This window comes from Phasianus colchicus, chromosome 12 (genome assembly GCF_987193195.1).
Source record: "Phasianus colchicus chromosome 12, bPhaCol1.hap1.1, whole genome shotgun sequence".
Lineage (NCBI taxonomy): Eukaryota > Metazoa > Chordata > Aves > Galliformes > Phasianidae > Phasianus > Phasianus colchicus.
The window spans coordinates 3,677,994-3,697,564 of NC_143447.1; the positions used below are offsets into that span (position 1 = coordinate 3,677,994).

Below are 19,571 nucleotides of genomic sequence, written 5' to 3' on the forward strand. Positions count from 1 at the left end.
GTCCTTTCAGGGTTCAGCTCTCTAACTGCTTCAGCTTTCCTTACACGTGTGCTAGCTGGCAGTGAGGAAGACGTGGCCACACCATTCTTTCACAATTATAAGTGTAAAGGTGTCCATCCAGGGTTAGCCATTGTGGGCCACAGCTGGAAGGCCTGACTTCACTGTCCCAGGTTTTTGGCAAGGAGGGTGCAGTGCAGTGCAGAGGAGCCACCCAGCCAGCCAGAGATCCATTCAGTTAGGTGTTCACTTGCAGTTGTTACTTTCAAAGCTGAGCACAGCATACTGTTCCAGCAAGGGGTAACAAGAAACTGAGATGGAAAAGTTGGGAAGGCAGGAGTGAGGAAATGTATGCTGTAGTAATAATTGACAGCAGATGAGATGGTTGTGCTAGAAGCATGGTGTGATTGCACAGAAGGCAGCTGCTCTTGGACATTGCATGTGCTGAGAAATCTCAGGTGAGGGAGGCACGTGGGAGTTCAGTGTCAGTGCAGTTCTGGTATGATCACTGGGAGGAAGCTTGCTGACCTCCTCAGCTTCAGTGCTTATGCTTCAGCTTCATACCAGAGGCTCTCCTTAGGCATTATAAATTGCAGGAGCATTGAAAGGGTGGTAGGTTTACAACTTAGTGTGTTATGTTAGGTAGAAAATGATGGAGTGGGATGGATGGAAAAGAAAAGCAGAATAACAAGGGAGCACTTCCTGGCAGTGAGGTACATGAAGCCTCAGAGTGGTCGGTGGAAATCCTCATGTTCCACTTCTCTTACAAAGCAATGGGATGCTTTCTGAGCTCATGTATACTCCAGTATCTTAGAAGGCTCTAAAGCAAGTACAGCAAGTGGCTTTTTAGCAGTTGATAGTCATCTTCTTGCTTTGGGAGTAGTTGGAAAGGGGAAGGCAGCATCACATTATTGCATTATTGACATTATTATTGTATTTCTTACTTCTTGGTTGCTTTGCCACAAAAGACAAAGTAGTTCACCTAGCCAGGCTCTATGGCTTTTTTATTGCTTAGTATGATTTTATTGCTTAGTAGGTAGCTACAGACTTCTTGCAGTGTGGGGTAACTGAAGCAAGGTGTGTTTTATTCCATTATTTAACTTCATTTTTGGTCTCTGACTCTTACATAAAGTCTCTAACAAAGCAGTGAGCAAATTCATTCTTTCAGGTCCATGAAAAGCATAGCCCCTGTCATCTTGCTGGTACTGACTTCTTGCTTTAATGATAAGATGTTCATTACTTCCTAATTTGTTGCACACACACGTTTCAGATGTGTGATACGTTATTTAGTTTCTCACACCTTCAGCTGGCTTCTTTGTGGGAACGTGGTGTTTGTGCATTAAATTTGTGTGTCATGAATGGTCCAGCAGGTGCACATTTGGTTGTATAATGGCTGGGCTGTCGGTAGTGAGCAGGTGGAAAGAACATTGGGAAAACTGACAGGGCTTGGGAAGTTGTAGGAATATCTCATAATTCGCTAGTGTTGAAAAGTAGCTTTATAGTGGCAAACTTTGTATGCAGCTGGGACTGAATTTACAGACTACCTTTCTCTGACTTGCTAAAAAGCCAAGGATTGACAACCCCTTTCATCCTGCATTATCCAGTGTAGCTTTTAACTCCAAGGAAACTATGTTCACAAATTGATGCACTGCTCCTTGGGGGTTGGTGCAGAAACATTAAATTGTACTAAAATATTCATATGTGAGTGCATTTAGCTGAAAGCAATTGATGTGCTTTTCCCTCGAGAGCAAAAAGAAATTGCTGTATGGCCCTGCACTCCAGCAGACACCCTAACCACGCTTAAGAGTAATTACACAGCTTGTCTCATCAGAGGCACTCGCAGTGAAGAAGAGCCTGTAGCTGGAGTGCAGTTTAGTAACGTGCCCTTCTTGAACGGGGCATATTGGACAGCATTGCTGCTGAGTGCAGGATGTTGTTTGATGTACAGTGTGATATCAGAACTTGTGTCAAGCTAGCTCACGTTTTATTCCAGTTACGTTTGGATTTACAAAAAATAACTGTGTGTAATCACATAAAATTACGTTTTATTTGGTTAATAGCTTGCAATTGGAAGGAATCTCGTGTATGAAGCAGTTCTTACAGCAGCTTCTCATTCCTTTGTCCTTTCACTCTTGCAAAGGAAATAAAATGAGCTGCCTTTAAAAAGAGGACGTGTGCCTAAGGAGTTTATCAGAGCAGCTTGTTTAAATGCGTGCCACTGATAGGGTGATCAGCTGATGTACACTGAAGGTTTTCAGTGTAATTCAAAGGTTGACACACAAATCTATAGCAGCTGACAGCCTTCTTGCTGCGTAACCACCTCTTCTTGTGCTGCACCTGTGAAAGATGCACTGTTGTACCCTACAGCATTCAAAATCACTGTAAGTTGCAGCTAAAAGCTGTACTTGTCATTCTCCTACACAAATGTAGCCCCAGCTGCCTCGAGGCAGCCTAAGGTGTCTTAAAATATTCTCATCAGTAAAAGTGAAGTAATGTTATATGCCACCAGAAATGGGAATTAGGATGGCTAAATGGTTAACATACACTGCCTCTCCCTACAAGATATACTGGGGTCATGTTTGTGAGAGTTTGTGGAAGGAAAAAACCCACAAAACTGTGCTAGATTAATAATTAATATGGCAAATGAGAGAAGTTGGGTTCTTGATTTGGAATCTTGCCTTTGATATGGGCAAGACCATTCAGGCCCTGCCTCCCAGTAGTGCCCTGTGGGATGCAGTGTGGCAAGACACAGTCAAGCACTGCTGCTGTGTGCAGGTTTGCTGGCAGAATCAGCTTTGTCTGTAGTCCTTGTGAGAAGCTTAAGGGGATGTTGTGTGCTGGTGCTCCTGCCTTCACGCTGTCTTGGTACTGACACAAGAAGCCTTTTCTGCAGCAGCATGTATTTAGTGTAGGTAGTTCCTGATTGTGCCTCCTCACCTTCTGCTCCATATGTTTCTGAGCTGTTTGGTCTGTTCAACTTCCTGGCTGCTTGCTTTCTACTTCATGCACAGTGGCATAAAAAGATTCGTGGTGTGACACTGACATATTTGTAATAAATATTTTCTATGTGAAATTAAGTTACTGTGAGGGAAGGCAGTTCTCTCTGGCACGTCCCTGTACAACCAAAACTATGCTTTCTCCCTTTTTTCCACTTAAATTACTAATGAAGCTTCATCTCAGACAGGGCAGGGAGCCCTTTGGTGCCGTGTCTGTTTCCTGTGTTGTTTTCCTTGTGCAGCACAGTGCTGGCAGCAGTGTGAGCCTGCCCATGTGCAAGCACCAGGGAGTGCAGAAATGCCTCTCCACACACTGGACTTTGGCATAAGTGCCTCTAATTGCTGGCTGCAGATCAATCACCTGACAGCAGTAATTAGAGCAGCTTCCAGGGCTCTGAAAAGCAGGAATGTGAAGCTGCTGTAAAGCCATCTTTGTTGGCACCTGAGAGATGTGATGCACAGCGTACCGTGCTGCTTTGTTCCCTGGCCTGTGTTCCCATAGATGAGCCCTGAAGAGCTGAGATCTTCTTCCAGACCCCATGTGCTCTCTGCTTCGATGATCACGTGCTGGTAATTGGAGTCCCACTGCCCTGTGGCTGCTCTGTGGCACTGCTCTGCTCTCCAGCTTCCTCCCTCTTCTTCTTTATGGTGCCTGGGACTGTGAGCACTACCACAGCACAAGTGCTAGGACTCAGCTAAAGCCAGGATAGAGGTCAGTGATTTCAGGGGAAACATCAAAACTAGGGGATTACCCTGAGAGGGACTGAAAGAGATCAGAATTTTGGAGGCCTTCTTGACCTCTCCAGATGTGTAATTGAGTTTTTTCCTCGGAGGGACCTGAGCAGTCTCAAATCCTTATCATTCAGGTCTCGTTTTTCCCTTTTAAAAGACAGTAGAATAAATATAAATCAAGATTTAAGCCATCATGTCTGTGGTACAGCTTTGGACTATTGTTAGGCAGCATACTGTCACATGTTACCTGTGTGAAAACGTTACTGAGGTGTTCCACCATTGGTGCTGGAAGGCAGTGAGCATCCAGTTGTTTTTGCTGGAGAGCCAAGAGCACGTAACCTGGAAGGGCACGGCTTAAAGGCATAACGAAGGCTTTTGAGATGAGCCTGGTAATTTATAAATGTCTTTTTTAATGAAGCATCTTTGTCTTTTCCAGATATTTTAGTCAAATATATACATAGGCATCTGGCTCCTGGTTAGCTGGATTCCTTCCAAGGACTGAACCTTATGATGTTAAACAGAGTGATAAGAGTGTCTGGTAGTCTGGATGACTGGCATTTAATGAATTGCTCTAAAAAAAATCATATTACAGTAATGTGCTTTTGAAAAGAGCTTATATTAAGGACTATATGATGTTACAGCGATTTCTTCTGTAACATCTGTTCTTTTATTTGGTATAATTAAAATATTGCATTCTTACTATGAGGTCTTATATGTACATATTGTATTACAGCGCAGCTGTGGTTAAAGTGAGTTGACCTCCAGTACCAAACTATGCACTGAGAAGCAGTGGAGACTCAAATTGTTGAGTCTCTTCAACAGCTGTGATGCTTTAGTGCAGACCAGATCCTGTGCTTTAGTTTCAAAGCAGACCGTTCTAATAGGAGATATTTTGATTCCTGCTGTCTGCCTCCCACTTAGTTGTTACAGGAGATCTCCCATGCTTTTCTGCACAAGCTATTCTTCATTTACCTGTCCCTGTTTAAAAGCGAATGCAGTAGGTAGAGTCTGTAGCTGTAGACGTGTCAGAAAGCAGTCATCTCTGTACTGCAGTTGATATGACAGCTATCAGCCTGTATGGAAAATGCAGGCTGCCTTCTCTCTGCATTGGAACATCTTCGTTTCCAGCCACTTCTGGAGTTGGTGACTGTCTTACAGCTGTGCTTTGGTCTGTTAAAAGCTGCTTAACTGTAGTGCACATCCTAAGTTGTGGAGGAACAGGATCTCTTTTCTCCCACTTGCTCCATCTGACTCCAAAGATCTCTTCTTGGTTTAGGTCTGTATGTTCTTAAATGCCAGCTAACTGTGGTGGTGATGAAAAACAAATTCTGTTAAATATTTAAGTTTGTGTCTTCATAAGGACATACAAATACAACGTTTGAATTGGTTTGACAGAGGATCCCCAGCTGGTTTCGTGTGCTCCAGTTGCCTCTTCTGTGACTGAGAGCACGAGAAGTAATTCCTTTGTTTTTCTTCTGTAATATCAGGTAGCTGAGTGCTGTGGGTCTGAGTGCTGCTTGGACTTTGGCTGGTGGAAGACCTGTCACTGAGCTGAACATATGTATGGTTTTGGGTGGGCTAATTTTCAGCCCAAGCTGAAAGCTGCTTTCCTGCTATGAATTCATGTCAATGCAGAGCGATTTGCTTATAAATCTTCACCTGTTTTAAGTTTCTTTGGAGATGCCAGGTTGGCAGTGGCAGAGTCTAACAATTTCCTGCGTGGTGTGGTGCCTACCTGAGCACTTCTTCGCTCGTCCACCACAGAAGCTGGTAGTGAATGGGGAGGGAGAAAAGCTTTAAGGCATGTATATGTTGAGGTTTGGACTGAGTAATAGAAACTGTCACTGCAAGTGGAAATTGTGGTAGCCCACTTCTGTGCCTGAAATGCTTTATCCTGCCATACAGGAAACTTTTTGAAGGTGTAAGCACCTGAATTCCAGCTTTGTGTGTTCTGTCTTACCCTGGGAGGGTCGTGGAGGCCTCCGACCAAAAAATCTTGTATTTCTCTTTAGGACCTGCATTATCCATTTGTAGGTTATCTTGCTCAGTATTTGTTTTGGCCATCCCTAGGGTCATGAGTAGCACTGATTGCCCTCTCCTCTGTCTGAACAGTGCCCTTCCATTTGATGCAGATCTCTGTTTTTTCTAATCTGTCTTTGCTGGATGCTCCTTTGGGATTCTCCTTTTACAACTGCATCCCGAAGTGGGAAAGGGAACCAATCGTGAGCCGCATTTAATATAGACAACCGCTGTCATATAAAATCTGCTGTATGTAATTGATCCTGAGCAAGGCTTGTGAGAGCTGACCAAAACTGTCGTGAATACTGACAGCGTGTCCTTTTTGTTTTCTTTTAGGAACTCTATATTGCTGTGGGAATATCTGGAGCAATCCAACACTTGGCCGGGATGAAGGACAGCAAGGTGTGTCAGAGCTGGGTGTGCTGGAAGAGATGTTTGAGGAAGGAGGAGAGTTTACTTCTTTCCACTTTTTCCAATGTTACAATTGTCACTTTGTCTGCTGCCTTAAAACGTGCCTCACTAAGCCTTGCTGAGTGAGGTTGTGGTGGAACACCTAATGCAGTAGAACTGCTGCACTAAGCCTGAAGTATTAAGCAAGAGCTAATTCAGTTATTTATTTAAAGAACAGCAACAAAAGACAACGCACACGTGCCTGAATTCTATACAATAGATGCATTTGCATTTATTTCAGAGTATGACATATTAATTCATGCATAACAATGTGTAATTTGAATTATGAACTTACTATTCCATAAAGTAAAAGATGTCTCTGACATTCCTGCATTTAGCTATTCAAATGGAAACCTATTATAAAATGGCAGTAAAACTTTAAAAGGTTTAACTCATTAGTTGCTGAAGCAAATAATCTGCAACTGGAATTGCCAGTTTGGTCCACAGTGCAATGTTTAGAAAGAACAGCAGAATTACTTGCTGCGTCCCACTGTCAGGTGCCAAACACTTAAAACCAAACCAAAATAAAATAAAAGCTGTCCTGCCTCCTGCTGAGGAGCTGCTGTAGAGAAAAAGGATTGATTTAGTTTTCTACTTCCAGGGAACTTTTCAGAAGCTTTGCTGGGTTGGGTTTTGCTTTCTGGCAGCCAGGAATTGGAGTAGCTTGTGAAACCATCGCAAACAGAGGAAAAAATGGGCAGAACTTTGCAGACAGATCCCTAAAATCATCTTTTGTGTCTGTGCAGTGATAGACTGCAGTGAGCTCACGTGACTGTATGTAGCCAATCTACGTAATAGGGTGATCCGTGCTGCTTTTTTGTTCTTTTTGCACATAATATTTAAATCAAATGTTTTTTGGGGGGAAATGTGGGTGCAGCAGCCTTTTTTGGGTCTTCCCCTTCTAAAATGGACGCAAGCTATTCTCACTCATCTCCTCAGTTGAGGAGGAAACAGCCAAAATTAAGGATTGTTGATGGGCAGAGCTGAAGGTCACTGCTGAGAAGAGATAGAGGTGTGGATAATGGCATCTGCAGCAGTGTGTTCTCAGTGGCCTTAGTGGAAATAGGGTCAGTGCAGCCTCCCCTCCGTGCTGTGCAGCAACAGGGGAGACATCAGGAGCAGAGAGTCAGCCTGGAGCATGGGCAGGAGCAGTGCTGGTGCAGTGCTGTCACAGCAAAACCTCTGCTGTTTTTGCCTTTCCAGTGCCATGTTTGATATTTTGAGCTGTTTTCGTATCAAATAAGATAAAGTTGGTCAATAGGAGAAGCGTACTTAGGTTTATTTTCACCCAGAGATAACACTTTTTCTGTAGTAAACAAATAGCTGCATTCTGAAATTCAGTTTTACTTCCACGTGTTCGAAGTGGATCCTGCTTTCCTTTTAGCCTGAGTGCAGGTGTTGGAGTTACTGAAAAGTTCCCATTTATACAAACAGGAGTTTTGCAGCTGTGGAAACTGCCCCTGGATTGTCCCCCATCCTCCTCTTGGCACTGTGCACTGTCTGGCACTGTGAACTCACACACTTCAGGATATGCTTTCCCAAGTGTTCTGGTGCTTTATACAGAGTGAAGCGAATAATTTTTGTCCTCTTACAGCAAGGTAGAAAATGCAGCTTTGGAGGAGGCCTGGCAAGTCCTTGCTGCTTTCTTTACATATTTTAATTCCCTCCTGAGGTAGTTACAGTATCTTTTCTTTCTAAGAGATGGAACTTAAAAAAGTTTGTTGCAGTTGTCGCAAGCGAAGTGATGCGTTTTCTTCTTAGCGTGGGAAGTCTGACTGCGGAGATGAGGTAGAGAACCAGATCTTAAAAAAGTCCCTTCAGCAAGAGGAGGCAGAGGAGGGCCTGGGCTGCCAACTGCAGCTGAAGGCAGATGCTTTTCAAGCAACTGTTGCTACTTTGTTTTCGTCAGTGTGACACAGCCTTTCCTATTGAGCCTTCCAGGGCTGTGGGCCTGAAGAGAGAAGGGCAGAGAGCTGAGTCTGCAGGCTTTGTGGCTGGAGGTGTGCTGCGTGGTGAAGTGACAAGCTCTGAGAGTTGCAGTTCCTGCACACCTCTCCCTTGTGCCTGGTGAGGCAGGTGCTTGGGCCAGCTGCCTGCCCACAGCAGTGCTAGCTGGGGATGCACAGCCAGCTGTGTTCTCTGCCACCTCAGCCAGACTGTCCTGCCCACTGCAGGCAGGGTATGAGTTCTTGTATCCCCAGGAGCAGCTCTGGGAACGCATGGTGGGGCCTCAGAGCACAGCTGAAGTCTTTTGAATTAATATCCTTGGCTATCACAACCTGGATTTTGCTTCCTGCGCTGTAGAGCTGTTAGCAAAGGCTGCATTTGGAAAAGGAGTAACAGAAATAGAAAATGAAAAGCTTTGAGAGGAACGTGTCGGGGGCAGGTAGTACAGCTCTGCGCTCGTGAGCTGGCGAGAAGGCAGCAGCAGGGCTCTGCTGTAGGTACTGCCTTGTTGTGTAAACCATGTGGTTCTCCTTTACAGCAAGTCATGGGATACAAATGAGCTGTGAAAGAAGGTGGTTTCTGTAGGCTTAAAAACACGGGATTTGTGAACTTTTATCTCTGAGTTATTGCCACTGATGTATGCTACTGAGCCATTAATTTTGTCAGGCAAGTACGGTGGAGGGAGCAAAGCATATGAGAACCATGAACTGTGGCTACCTGGGAATGGCAGGTAGGTGTGCAGAGGAAATGTTGGTTAGAGCTGTCCTGGGGAATCTGTTGCCTCGAATCTGAGTGGTAGCACTGAGGTGGAGAGGCAATGGCAGATTGCTGTGGTTTAGGCCAACGGGTGTTAGGATCGTTTTACGAGCTGTTGCTTAGTTTGAATTAATTTTTTTCCTCCTTCATGGAGTCTCCCCATCCTGTTGGAGATTCAGCTTTGGACACCCATACTTATTTTGCTGGAAACTGTCACAGACATTTACGATGGGATTTACCTTTTATGAAAGAGTTCAAATTGGGGAAGGCATTTTCTGGACTGCTGTGTTGGGATTTAGATCACGTGCATTTTTCTGCTGTGTGACACAATAAATTACACGGCCTGCTGTAAGTATGGGGGCCTTTGGCATGGCTGTGTTACATTTATTTTAGTAAGTGCTACCTCTGATTTATTTCTGTAATGTTATGGCTTAAATATTGCAGGTAATCTGTTGTAGTTTTTTTTTTCCAGACTTAATTTCACCAAGGGAGAAAAGCCCCTGCATAATGTGAGCGAGGAAGGGATTTTGCAGGAATATACTTTGCTGTTGCTTTTAGGACTTGCTTGGCTCAGTGTTGGAGACTCCTGTGATGGTGGGCTTTTAGAGGTGGTGGGGGTTGGGTTTGGTTTTAAAAGCAGAATGGGAAGATGTCTGTTAAATGCTGCAATCTATTACCTGCTGCCTCTAGAGCTAGGAGCAATGTCAGCCCGTTTCCTCAGGACAGGCCTGTCTCTGCCATCTGCCCTACACGGTGATCACAGTGTTCACGTGGTGCTTTCCTCTTGTTGCAGACCATTGTTGCTATTAACAAGGATCCAGAAGCTCCAATTTTCCAAGTGGCAGACTATGGATTGGTGGCAGACTTATTTCAGGTGAGGCTCAGCCTTGGGCACGGGAGAGAGAAAGCTGGCAGATCCAATGACAGTTTAGATAGGTAATAGAATCTAATGGAGTGTTTGCTTTGGACTGTTTTGCACAAGAGTTGGCTTTACAACTTCATTATTTTCAGTCTCAAAACTCAGTCCCCACAAACATTAAGTTGAGAAGGGTGGGTTTTGCATCAGCCTGCCTGTGTTCACATTTCCTGAATGTGAGCCGTTCTGAGAAAAAAAAACTGCACATAGGTACTGAAAGGAGATTTTGAGCTTCATAAAGTATGAACGTACAGAGTTGACATTGTCTTCAGACTGCAGCAGTTCTCCTTCTGAGTGGGCTTGCTGCTTTACTGACACTGAGGGGCAGCTGGCAGTTTTCTGGAGAACTCACACGTGGGCTGCCCACACGGCCATACATGGCAGCGGTGTGAGCTCACAGCAGCTGCATGCAGTCATGGGCAGAAACTGTGCCAGCACTTAATGCCATTCCTGAACTAATGCCCGTTGGCTCAGCGGTGAGCACGGGCCTTTGCGTTAGGCAGAGACAAAGTCACATTCTGAAGAAACACCATGTAGACAATTTCCTTAATAAATTTTGTACGAATGCATTATTTCCACCTAATGGAAATGTAGCGCTCTTAAATAATTAAGAGGCTTTATTCAGCAGGAGGGAAGTGGGGAGTGCTGTGAGCTGGGGTGACCCACAACCCCTGGAGTTGTGAGCAGGGGGCTGGGGGGTGATGGGGGGTTGGGACCACACATAAAAAAACTTTGTGGGGGTGGAGGAGGAGAGGGTGCTACCCTGGCACTGCTGTTTGCAGGCAGTGCCTGAGATGACGGAGCTCCTGAAGAAGAAGTGAGCAACTGCAATGGCTGCAGTTGGGCTGGGCAGTTATGACAGCACAACCCCAAGATTACTGGAGAGCACTGGTGTCAGTGTATGTTCGTGCTGGGCAGTGTTTGTTATGGGTGGAGGTGGGGACAGAGGTGGTATGAAGGAATAACAGTAATAAAGGATTGTAGTGGAAAGAGAGGTAACAGTGGGTGTGTTGTTTTTTTTTTAAAGTTTCTTTTTGTGGGTGGCAAGGGGCTGGGACATCAAGTGGTGGTTGTAGAGGGGAAGGTGAAGAAAAGCTATCAGGAAAAGGAATAAAGGCAGGAAAGGTAAGGGAAGGGAGAGGTGGAGGGAAGGAAGGAAGAGGGATGGAAGACAGGAACAAGGGAGGCAGCAGTGGTTGTCAGTGTTTATTCCCAACCTCACTCCCCTCCCAGCTGTGCTCAGCCCCTGGGCAGAGGACATGGGGAGCTGGGAGGCCAGGCTGGGAGCAGGCTGGCCAGCAGCTCTGTCTGTCCCTGGACACTGTAGCTTGGTGCTGGTGGAAGGTCTGTGCACCTTGGGGCTAACCCCAGGCTGGTGGCAGGACACGGCCACAAGTCTTTTTTCCCTGCCACTGGGCGCTGTGTGTCCAATCCTGTTGGCTGAAGGTCTCCTGTGCCTCAGAGGACACCATAGGTAGCGGCTGGCCCAGAGCTGGTGGCAGGGCAGGCCTGCTGGGGGCCAGGTGGGTGGTGCTGGTCCAGCTCTGCGCTGGTGGCCATTGCAGGAGGTGCCGTAGGTGGCCTCCGCTGCTGCTGCCTTGCCCGGGGCAGCCTGGTGACCCAGCACAGTGGGTGTGCACCACAGCCGTCCTTACGCCTCAGGTACCTTGCTCAGCCGTGGCTCGGGGGGTCCCAGGGCCCCATATTTGTCATCAATCACCGAGGGGCCCTGTGGAGAGTCAATGAGCGGCTTGAGCTGGAAGACCTCAAGGTTCTCCTGATTCCTGCGGTTGTAGACGCTGAGGCGGTGGCCGAGGTCAGGGCTGGCCCTCACTGAGCTCGCTGGGCTGGGCAGCTTCAGGTTAACAGGGTCCAGCCCCTTCTGCACCAGGCGTGCCTCTTCAGACAGGGAAGAGAGCAGCTCCTGGACCATGGCTTGTGCCACCCGCTGCTGGCTGGACACGAGGTCTGCCTGGGGGCTGGCGCCGGCCGCATCCTCGCAGGCTGCGCTGCAGTCTGGGGAGGAGCCCAGCGTCTGGCTGCTCTCACTGCACGCCTGTGTGCCAGAGCTGACGGTGGAGCGGGAGGCGCTGCCCGAAGTGATGCTGGCGGACGTCCCGGTGCTGCTCAGCCGCAGCGGCACCTCCACTGTGAACAGCTCAGAGGAGATGTTGGGGCGATGGACGTCGATGGCGGCCGTGGTGACCACGCAGATGGCAGCCTCAGGAACACCGCTGTCTGCAGGCAAGAACAGCAGAGAGTGAGAGCACAGCACAGGGAGGAGCTGGTTAGTTAAAACAAAGTAGCAGAGCTCAAAGACCACGGCAGCTCTCTGAGGGATGGGTGGGCAGACAGACAGCTGCACACTACAGCCTGATATCTGTAAAAATGATAGGATCCCTCTCCTTTCCCCTGTTACTCATTTCATACTTAGGTAAATTAAATAGTCACAAGTGAATGCATACATGAATTTATATCTGTATAGATACAGAAATGGGGAAGTAAAACATGGCAGAATACCGTAAGTACAGCTAAACATATGTCTGCATAGACACGTTTTACACCACGTATAGACATGTTATGAAATGTACCAAACACTCCCTCCTGCTCTTCCCCCCAACTAATGTTTATGTAGCCACCCTTTAATTAAAAAAGGTATAGATGGTGTTTCTCAAATACCTGTGTTGTATTTCTAAATATGTAACAAACACACTCCTATATCTAAAAGTAAAAGAGCTCCCCAAGTCTGTGATTTCTACGTCCTCATGTGTGTTCTGTTCATCTCTACATAGGGACTGATGTGCAGGCAAGGAAATAAACCTATATGTTCTTGCACACACCATTATCTATCTATAATTATGTATGGATATATAGATATATCTCTTACATATGTACAGTCACACCTATATATGTGTGTATGTATATACACACACACACATATATGTATATACATGTATATATATAGGGGTGTGTGTCTTCATCTACAAATAATGGGAATGTGCACCTTCTTAGTACACCTTGGTACTTATATATGTATATCAAATACTTAAATATAGTCTTGCACACACCCCAAACTACAGATGTATTTATATACATATCTATGTAAATGTACATATTTGCATAAGTACGTATATACATGCACATATCTATACATACATGTATATATGTACACGTGTGCATACATATTTATATAAACATGCATATGGTGTATTATCAATCTATACATTCCTATTTTATACATATATATAAAATGTTATATATACACACAAAAATTATTTCCTTTTATAAGCAAATAAGCATGGATATAACAAACACATTGCATTTAATAACTACATACAGTCACACCTATGTTTTTAATGCATACATTTTTAATAGATATGTAGGCATCTGTGTGGGTTGGTAGATGTACATATGACTGTACATATATGCACACATATATATTTGTATTACTATATATTTTCAGTCCTGTACATTTTATATACACACGTATGCATAGACCTGAGCTCCATTATACACATTATATAGATAAATACATATACACACATATATAAAACATAAAGATTGTGTGTGTGCACAGTTATATGATGTATAAATGTTTGGCTGTACATATATAATAGCTATCTACATTACATACCTTTGTACAAACACACATAAATATGATGGCTGATCCAAAAGTAATGCCTCCTACCTTACTCTGTTGGCTCACAACATGAGTGGCAGATGGTGGTGGTACAGCTACAGAGCTTGAACCTTCCCACCAATGCTCCATTACGTTTTGTTGCCTGGTGACAGCTGGCATCAGGGAGGCTCTCTATTAAAATAGCATTTGTCATGTAAGTGAAGGTGAAGCATGAGGGTAGAACTGAATTGCTGATGAAAATGAACATCTAACAGTGTTGACTGTGTTGAAAGCTAGTGTTTTGCAGCTGAGGATTTGCTCTATCTCATGGTGTTACTGTGGTCTTTGTAGTTTCCATGCAAATAAATAGGAGGCATTACTTTCAGAGCAACCTACTTGCATGTATGCCCATCCATACATAACACACACACATAGGAGTAGCAGTGTAACCCTGGGCTTGTGGGGGTGGGGCTGTAGGTGGTGGAATGTATAGATGGGAATATAAATCTATAATGCATTATACATAATCATCTCTATCCACACATGCATATTTTATATTTAATGTACAATGCATGTGAATAATTTATACATTATCTGACACATACCTTGACAAGAACATCAATGTGTATTTGTACATACATAATTTATGTTTTATATGTGGATATCCACATCTGTGCCTCCCTGGAAATATATGTACACCCACCTACCTTTTTTTATTATGTGCGTATGATAAAAAGCTATGCAGTTATGTTTAGTTCTGTGTGGTTGTGTCTGTGTGTGTGTCTGCATTGGCTATGTGTACCCATCTATATTTCCCCAGCTGTATGGATACACACCCCCATACCTATATGAATGTAAATACGGTGCTGCACTGAGCTCACTGCCCTGTTCCATTCCCATTCCTTGCTCCTGCTTTTCACCTCCCTGCAGACCCAGCAGGGCATTAACCTCTGCAGGGCACTCAGTCCTCCAGCCTCCGTGTGCACATGGTGCCCCTCACCCTTGGAGAGCTGCTGCTTTGGCTCTTATGGAGACCACCACCAGCTGTGGGTGTTGGGTTCCATTCCCAGAGCAGACTCTGCCATTGCTCAGCCTCACTGGGGTTACAGCACACAATGCAGTGCAAACATCTGCTTCACACTCACTTTTTCAAGCAAAACTTACCACTGCTGGGCTCATTGTAGTACCGGCTGATGTAATTGTTCATGTCATCCTCTGAAACAACAAGAAGGCAGCGTGTGAGTAAGTGGCTGACATGGCACAGCCTGCTCACAGCCCCGTGGCTTCCTCTGCCCTTCCAGGGCCAGGTGTGATGCTCAGACCCCAACCCCACACTGCACACCTGGTAGCTGTGGCACCCACAGGCTGGTAGGAGCAGGATTCTTCATCAGAGCTCCATGGGATCAGAGCTGCCCAGCAGTGCTGCGTGCTGTGCTCTAAAAGCATTCTCTCCTTTTAAGTGCTCTTTTTGATACCGTGTTTCAGAGAAGCGTGCTCATCCCTGTGGGGCAGATTCCCTTCGCCCCCCGGGTCCCTGCGGCCGCTGCGCTGCCTTTCACAGCACTCTGCGGTTTGCAGGTGAAAGAAACAGATGTTTTCTGGGGAGCACTTTGCCCACACAACAAGACCCAAACCACCGAGCACTCTGTACCTGAAATAGCTGCACTCGTAAGAAGGCAATCGAACCTGACACTGAAAGGGAATGTGGTTGTTTTCCTGGTTTCGTTGGCTCCTAAAAGCTTTCTTGGCCCCTGTTGATCTTTAAATGCCTGCAGTCAGAGGTGTGCTTTGTGCTAATGTCCAAGTTTAAAAAAGAGGCCTCCGAGTAGCTCAAGGCAGTGCTGCAGGATGAAGGTACATTGCAAAGCTCTTCAGCTATCCGCTACTCTAACACACTTCATTTCAATCATACATAATTCACACTATGAATGCTAGCAGACCCACCAGCCTGTGCAGATATGGGTTCTTGGACAGGCAGGGAACCTTCGGATACATGCAGACCTCCATCCCCTTCAGCTCTCATGGAAATCTGTCCCAAACACAACAATGCTTTGTGTTGAAGCAAGCAAGAAGCTTGGAAATGGGGTTTACCTGCTTTCTGTGTCATGACCCCAATTAAACCTTCTGTATGATCCCATGCATTGCCTGCCACCCACCTCAGTGTGCGTCCTGCTCTGCTACCGTGACATCCAGTGCCTTCCAACCAAGTCACAGAGCTTCAACAGAGCTTCCAACAGAATTACAGACAATTCATTACTTCAAATCAATGCCAAGCAGCTGCAAAGGAACTGCAGCAGTGCAAGCACTCACTCCTTCAGCACAGCACAGCCACTGCTCTGCCTCACTGCCTGCACAACTGCCTGCTGCCATGTCAGCATGCAATGGCCTCCTTATCCTCATTGGGATCTTCTTTTTTTTTTTTAATAGATGTGTGCATCTCTCTGTGGAAATAATATAAACATGCACGTGCATGTATAAAATATGAAATACTACTTTTTCTAACCTGGAGGAGTTTCTTATGAATAAAAAACAATACAGAGTATTGGAATAACAACAGCAGGATAAATATTTCAGCAACAGATTAGGTTTCTGAACAATTACATTAAGGCAAACTGACAACTAACAAACTCGTCTTGGCCACAGGGAGTCACAGCTGTTTGGGGCCATAAGAGGCTATAAACAATACCACTTAACTCTGATGATACCCCAACTCTGCTGAAAGCTGGGAGCCTAAGAATGCCACCGAGACAAAACTGAAAGCAACCACTTGTGCATACGCACCAAGTACAGTACTGCATCTTTACTGGGGAACTGCTTCAGAACTTCGTGGTGATTTACCATGAAGTCCCTGCTGTGAGCAGCCAGAAGGATCAGGAGCACAGTGGCAGGAGGAGGTGGGTGTGAGTGAGGGAGAACAGCCCCTGCAAGAGGACGAGACTGCTCCTAGCATGGAGTGTTCTCTGTTCTCGGGATACTTGAGCTCCAGCTACATTTCATTTTCTGTTTTTAAAATTTCTGGCAGCTCAGGATTTTGGGAGCCCCACCATCAATGCATCCCTTCAGTGCCACATCTGCCTGCTGCCTCCAGCAGGGCCAGGAGCCCCACTGGACAGAAGGGAGCATGGCCAGGAGGGCCGTGCAGACTCCTGCCTACCTTACAGATCCAGAACAGCTCTCCCTGGTGCTGCAGCCAAGCACCTCTGTGAGGCTGTAAAAGTGCAGCAAAGCCCAATCAAGAAGGGCAGTAAGCCCTCTCTTTTTGCTTGCCAACCAAATCTCTGTTACTGAAACAACGTGCAGCCCTTGGTTGGGATCTGCCTGAAAGCTACAGGATTTTATCTTCTTTCCCTGCGAGATTCAGATTACATCTCCTCCACCACAAATGGTTTAGGGAGCAATAAACCATTTGGAGTACAGTCCCAAATAATCTCATCTGACCCGAGAGAAAACACTGTAATCTCTCTTGGCCCTGTAAAAACCTCATAAATTTGGTGAAGCACATAAATGACATCCTGACCAAGGCAGATCTCTTTTTTAGTTCTGTAATCTCCCAACAGCGACCTTCAGTTGTTTCATCAATGACTGCAAAACCTCCGTACACAATAAATACCATTTGCACATCTAGATGATTAGAGGCCTTAAAAAAATAATGTTTTAAAAACCAGAATTAGTTATTGTAACAATCAGAGAGATTAATACAGGAGGTGTAGTGACAATGGGACTGTAGCGATGGAAAGGTGTTACAAAGGAAAAGGGAAAGTGCTCACCCTTCTCTGAAGATCCAAGCTTGCAGGGAAAACCCCACAAGGGAGGGATCTCCAACCAGAGATGCTTCCCCAGTGGCAATCAACCCTTAAATGAGGTCCAGGAGAGGTGCAGCCAGGCTCCACCCCTTCCCATCACACAGCTGAACTGCCTTCTTCACCTGTGCTCCCAGGGCTGACCAGGTCCTTTCCACTGGTGCTCCATCAGTGGTTCAGGGCAGGACTCTACATTTCCCATACAATCATTAAAATATTTTACTTCATATTTGTATTGCCATTGGTTTTACTGCCTTCCATCCCAAAGTTGCACGTTCTGAACCACAGGGTTCCTTCTGCTAAGCAATCTCTCACTGAGCAGAGCAATCCCTGGCTGCACCTTCCTCCAGAAGGCAGTGATCTGCACAGAGAGGCTTCTAAAGGAGCTCTTCCACCTCCTTGCTGCCTACCTGACACTGGATTCTTTTCCTCCAAGTACCACCATCTAGAAGCAGTTAGGAGGGAAGCATAGGATAAAATACACTTCCCAATAAAAGCCACTAAGACACTGAGCAGGAAAGTTTTTTCAAAGCAGAAGTTACTTGCAGAAACAGGAGCAGTGATGACAGCTACACTGCTCCGACAGCCCATAGCACTGCTCACTTGTACCTTCATTTAGTAGGGCATCCAAACACTCTGAGCTGTGCCTCCTTCACCTTCCTGGTCTCGAGTAAGATGACCCAAGAAGAATGTTTTCCCCTCTTTTTTGCTGGCCTCAAAAGGTGTCTCTACATTTCCCTCCAGCAACATGGAAAGTTTGTGCCAACAGGAAATACCAGCAGCCAGCTCATCCCTTCCAGGAGACGTTCACACAAAGGCAGATTGCCATGCAGTGCGAGCTGCTGTGCTCACATGGCTTCCATCCACATACGTGTCCAGCCAGCACAGGTTGGATGGCTGCCTGAGCACGTGGGATAATCCACCATGAGAGGAACTGTTGCAGTTACCTTGCACGGAAAGCAGAGCCGCAGATTCAGCCCGCTTCTAACCTGAGATGAAACGTCATTGTGGAGAAGGGGAAACTGAAGACATGGAAGATCAGTGCAGCAGGTCATGCTGCAACAGCACGCTGTGCTAAGCTGAAGGGCTGAGATGCAGAACACCTGTGTGTGGGCACAGCCAATGGCTGTAGGTGTGGGATGGCCTGGGGGACCTCTGTGTGCTCTTTTTCCAGCCTTGTTCTCTGTGAGTAGGGAGCAGCAGATCTGTATCTGAGCTGGCTTGTGACAGTCAGTGTGGATCAAACACAGAGGAGGTTGGGCCTATCTCTGCAAAACAGCTGTTTGCTGCATCTAGAAAAACAAACGTTGAGGAAAAAATATGGATATCAACAAAATAACCATCAGGGTCATCAGCAGGGACAGAGAAGGATAATTTAAGTAGGAGGAGTCAAGAACAAACTTATGAACTGGCTATGAATGAGGGCAGAGTAGGGGTTAGGGAAAGCTTCTAATGCTTGAGGAGGGCGAGGTGCAGGAACAGTGTTGTAATGCCATCACAGGGCACCGTATCTCCCTGCTTTCACACTGGAGAACAACCCATTTGTGAAAAGGATTATTACAGAAGGGATTACCTGCTTGGGCAGTGGAAGCGTCCCAGCTGTGCTCCTTTAACTGCCAGTAAAATCTTCACATCCCCGTGTATTAATGAGGTTGAAGTTGTCTGCCATCATGTGCACGATTGCACCGTCACCACTTCTGGAAGTGGAAAGTTTCTACCCTGCCCATTTGGTGAACATGAAATCCAAGAGCCTCACTTCACCAACTACAAATACCCTTAAGTAAGTGTTACTTGATGTCTAATTCCTATGATTCCTGCTTGGACAATCAGTGCAGAGAAACAAAAAAGCCTAAAATGGGTACCTATAGAGAAGCTAAATCCTCAGTCTTACCAAGATACATAGAATTTGACCAGGAAGTGGAGTGCTCTGAAGATATAACCATTAATAGCAGTAGGCTTCAAAGCAGATACATCCCAACATTAGAAAAAAACCCTATTTATTATCCTCTGTCCTGCAGTGACAGGGCTCTCCTCACACCACTAACAGAGGATCACCTCAGGAACTGGCTTAAGTGTGCAACAATCCCAAGTGTTTAACCAGCTCACACTGCCTTGCAAGCAACAACTGACAGAATCCTTTGCAGTGCCCACTTTGCTATCTGAGAAGGCGAATGAATAATCTTAAGGGAAGCCTTCTGGAGCTGCAGAATTGGTCATTTTCCTCTCCCAAAAATCCCACTTTCTTCACTTGCAGAACACGTTAGTGCCTACGGGGAGAGCAAGCTTTCTGTTCTCTAAGAACAACCATAAATTGCAGCAGTCCCCCAAAGAAATACTCT

General features: G+C 45.7%; 2 protein-coding genes across 4 annotated transcripts in view; one reads left to right on the forward strand and one right to left on the reverse strand.

The window, feature by feature from the left end:
* Positions 1-10,805, forward strand: part of ETFA (electron transfer flavoprotein subunit alpha) — a 29,903-nt gene extending 19,098 nt beyond the window's left edge. The window contains exons 10-12 of the mRNA XM_031616359.2: positions 6,081-6,146; positions 9,691-9,771; positions 10,596-10,805. Of these exons, the coding sequence (XP_031472219.2) occupies positions 6,081-6,146; positions 9,691-9,771; positions 10,596-10,634 (186 nt within the window). The 3' untranslated portion in view covers positions 10,635-10,805. The remainder of the gene's footprint in view (positions 1-6,080; positions 6,147-9,690; positions 9,772-10,595) is intronic.
* Positions 10,806-10,940: 135 nt separating this feature from the next.
* Positions 10,941-19,571, reverse strand: part of TMEM266 (transmembrane protein 266) — a 79,451-nt gene continuing 70,820 nt past the window's right edge. For all 3 annotated transcript variants that reach the window (XM_090148679.1, XM_090148680.1, XM_090148681.1), the window contains 2 exons: positions 14,597-14,647; positions 10,941-12,051 (listed from right to left, as the gene is read on the reverse strand). In XM_090148679.1, coding sequence (XP_090004805.1) covers positions 11,465-12,051; positions 14,597-14,647 — 638 coding nt within the window. In that variant the 3' untranslated portion in view covers positions 10,941-11,464. The remainder of the gene's footprint in view (positions 12,052-14,596; positions 14,648-19,571) is intronic.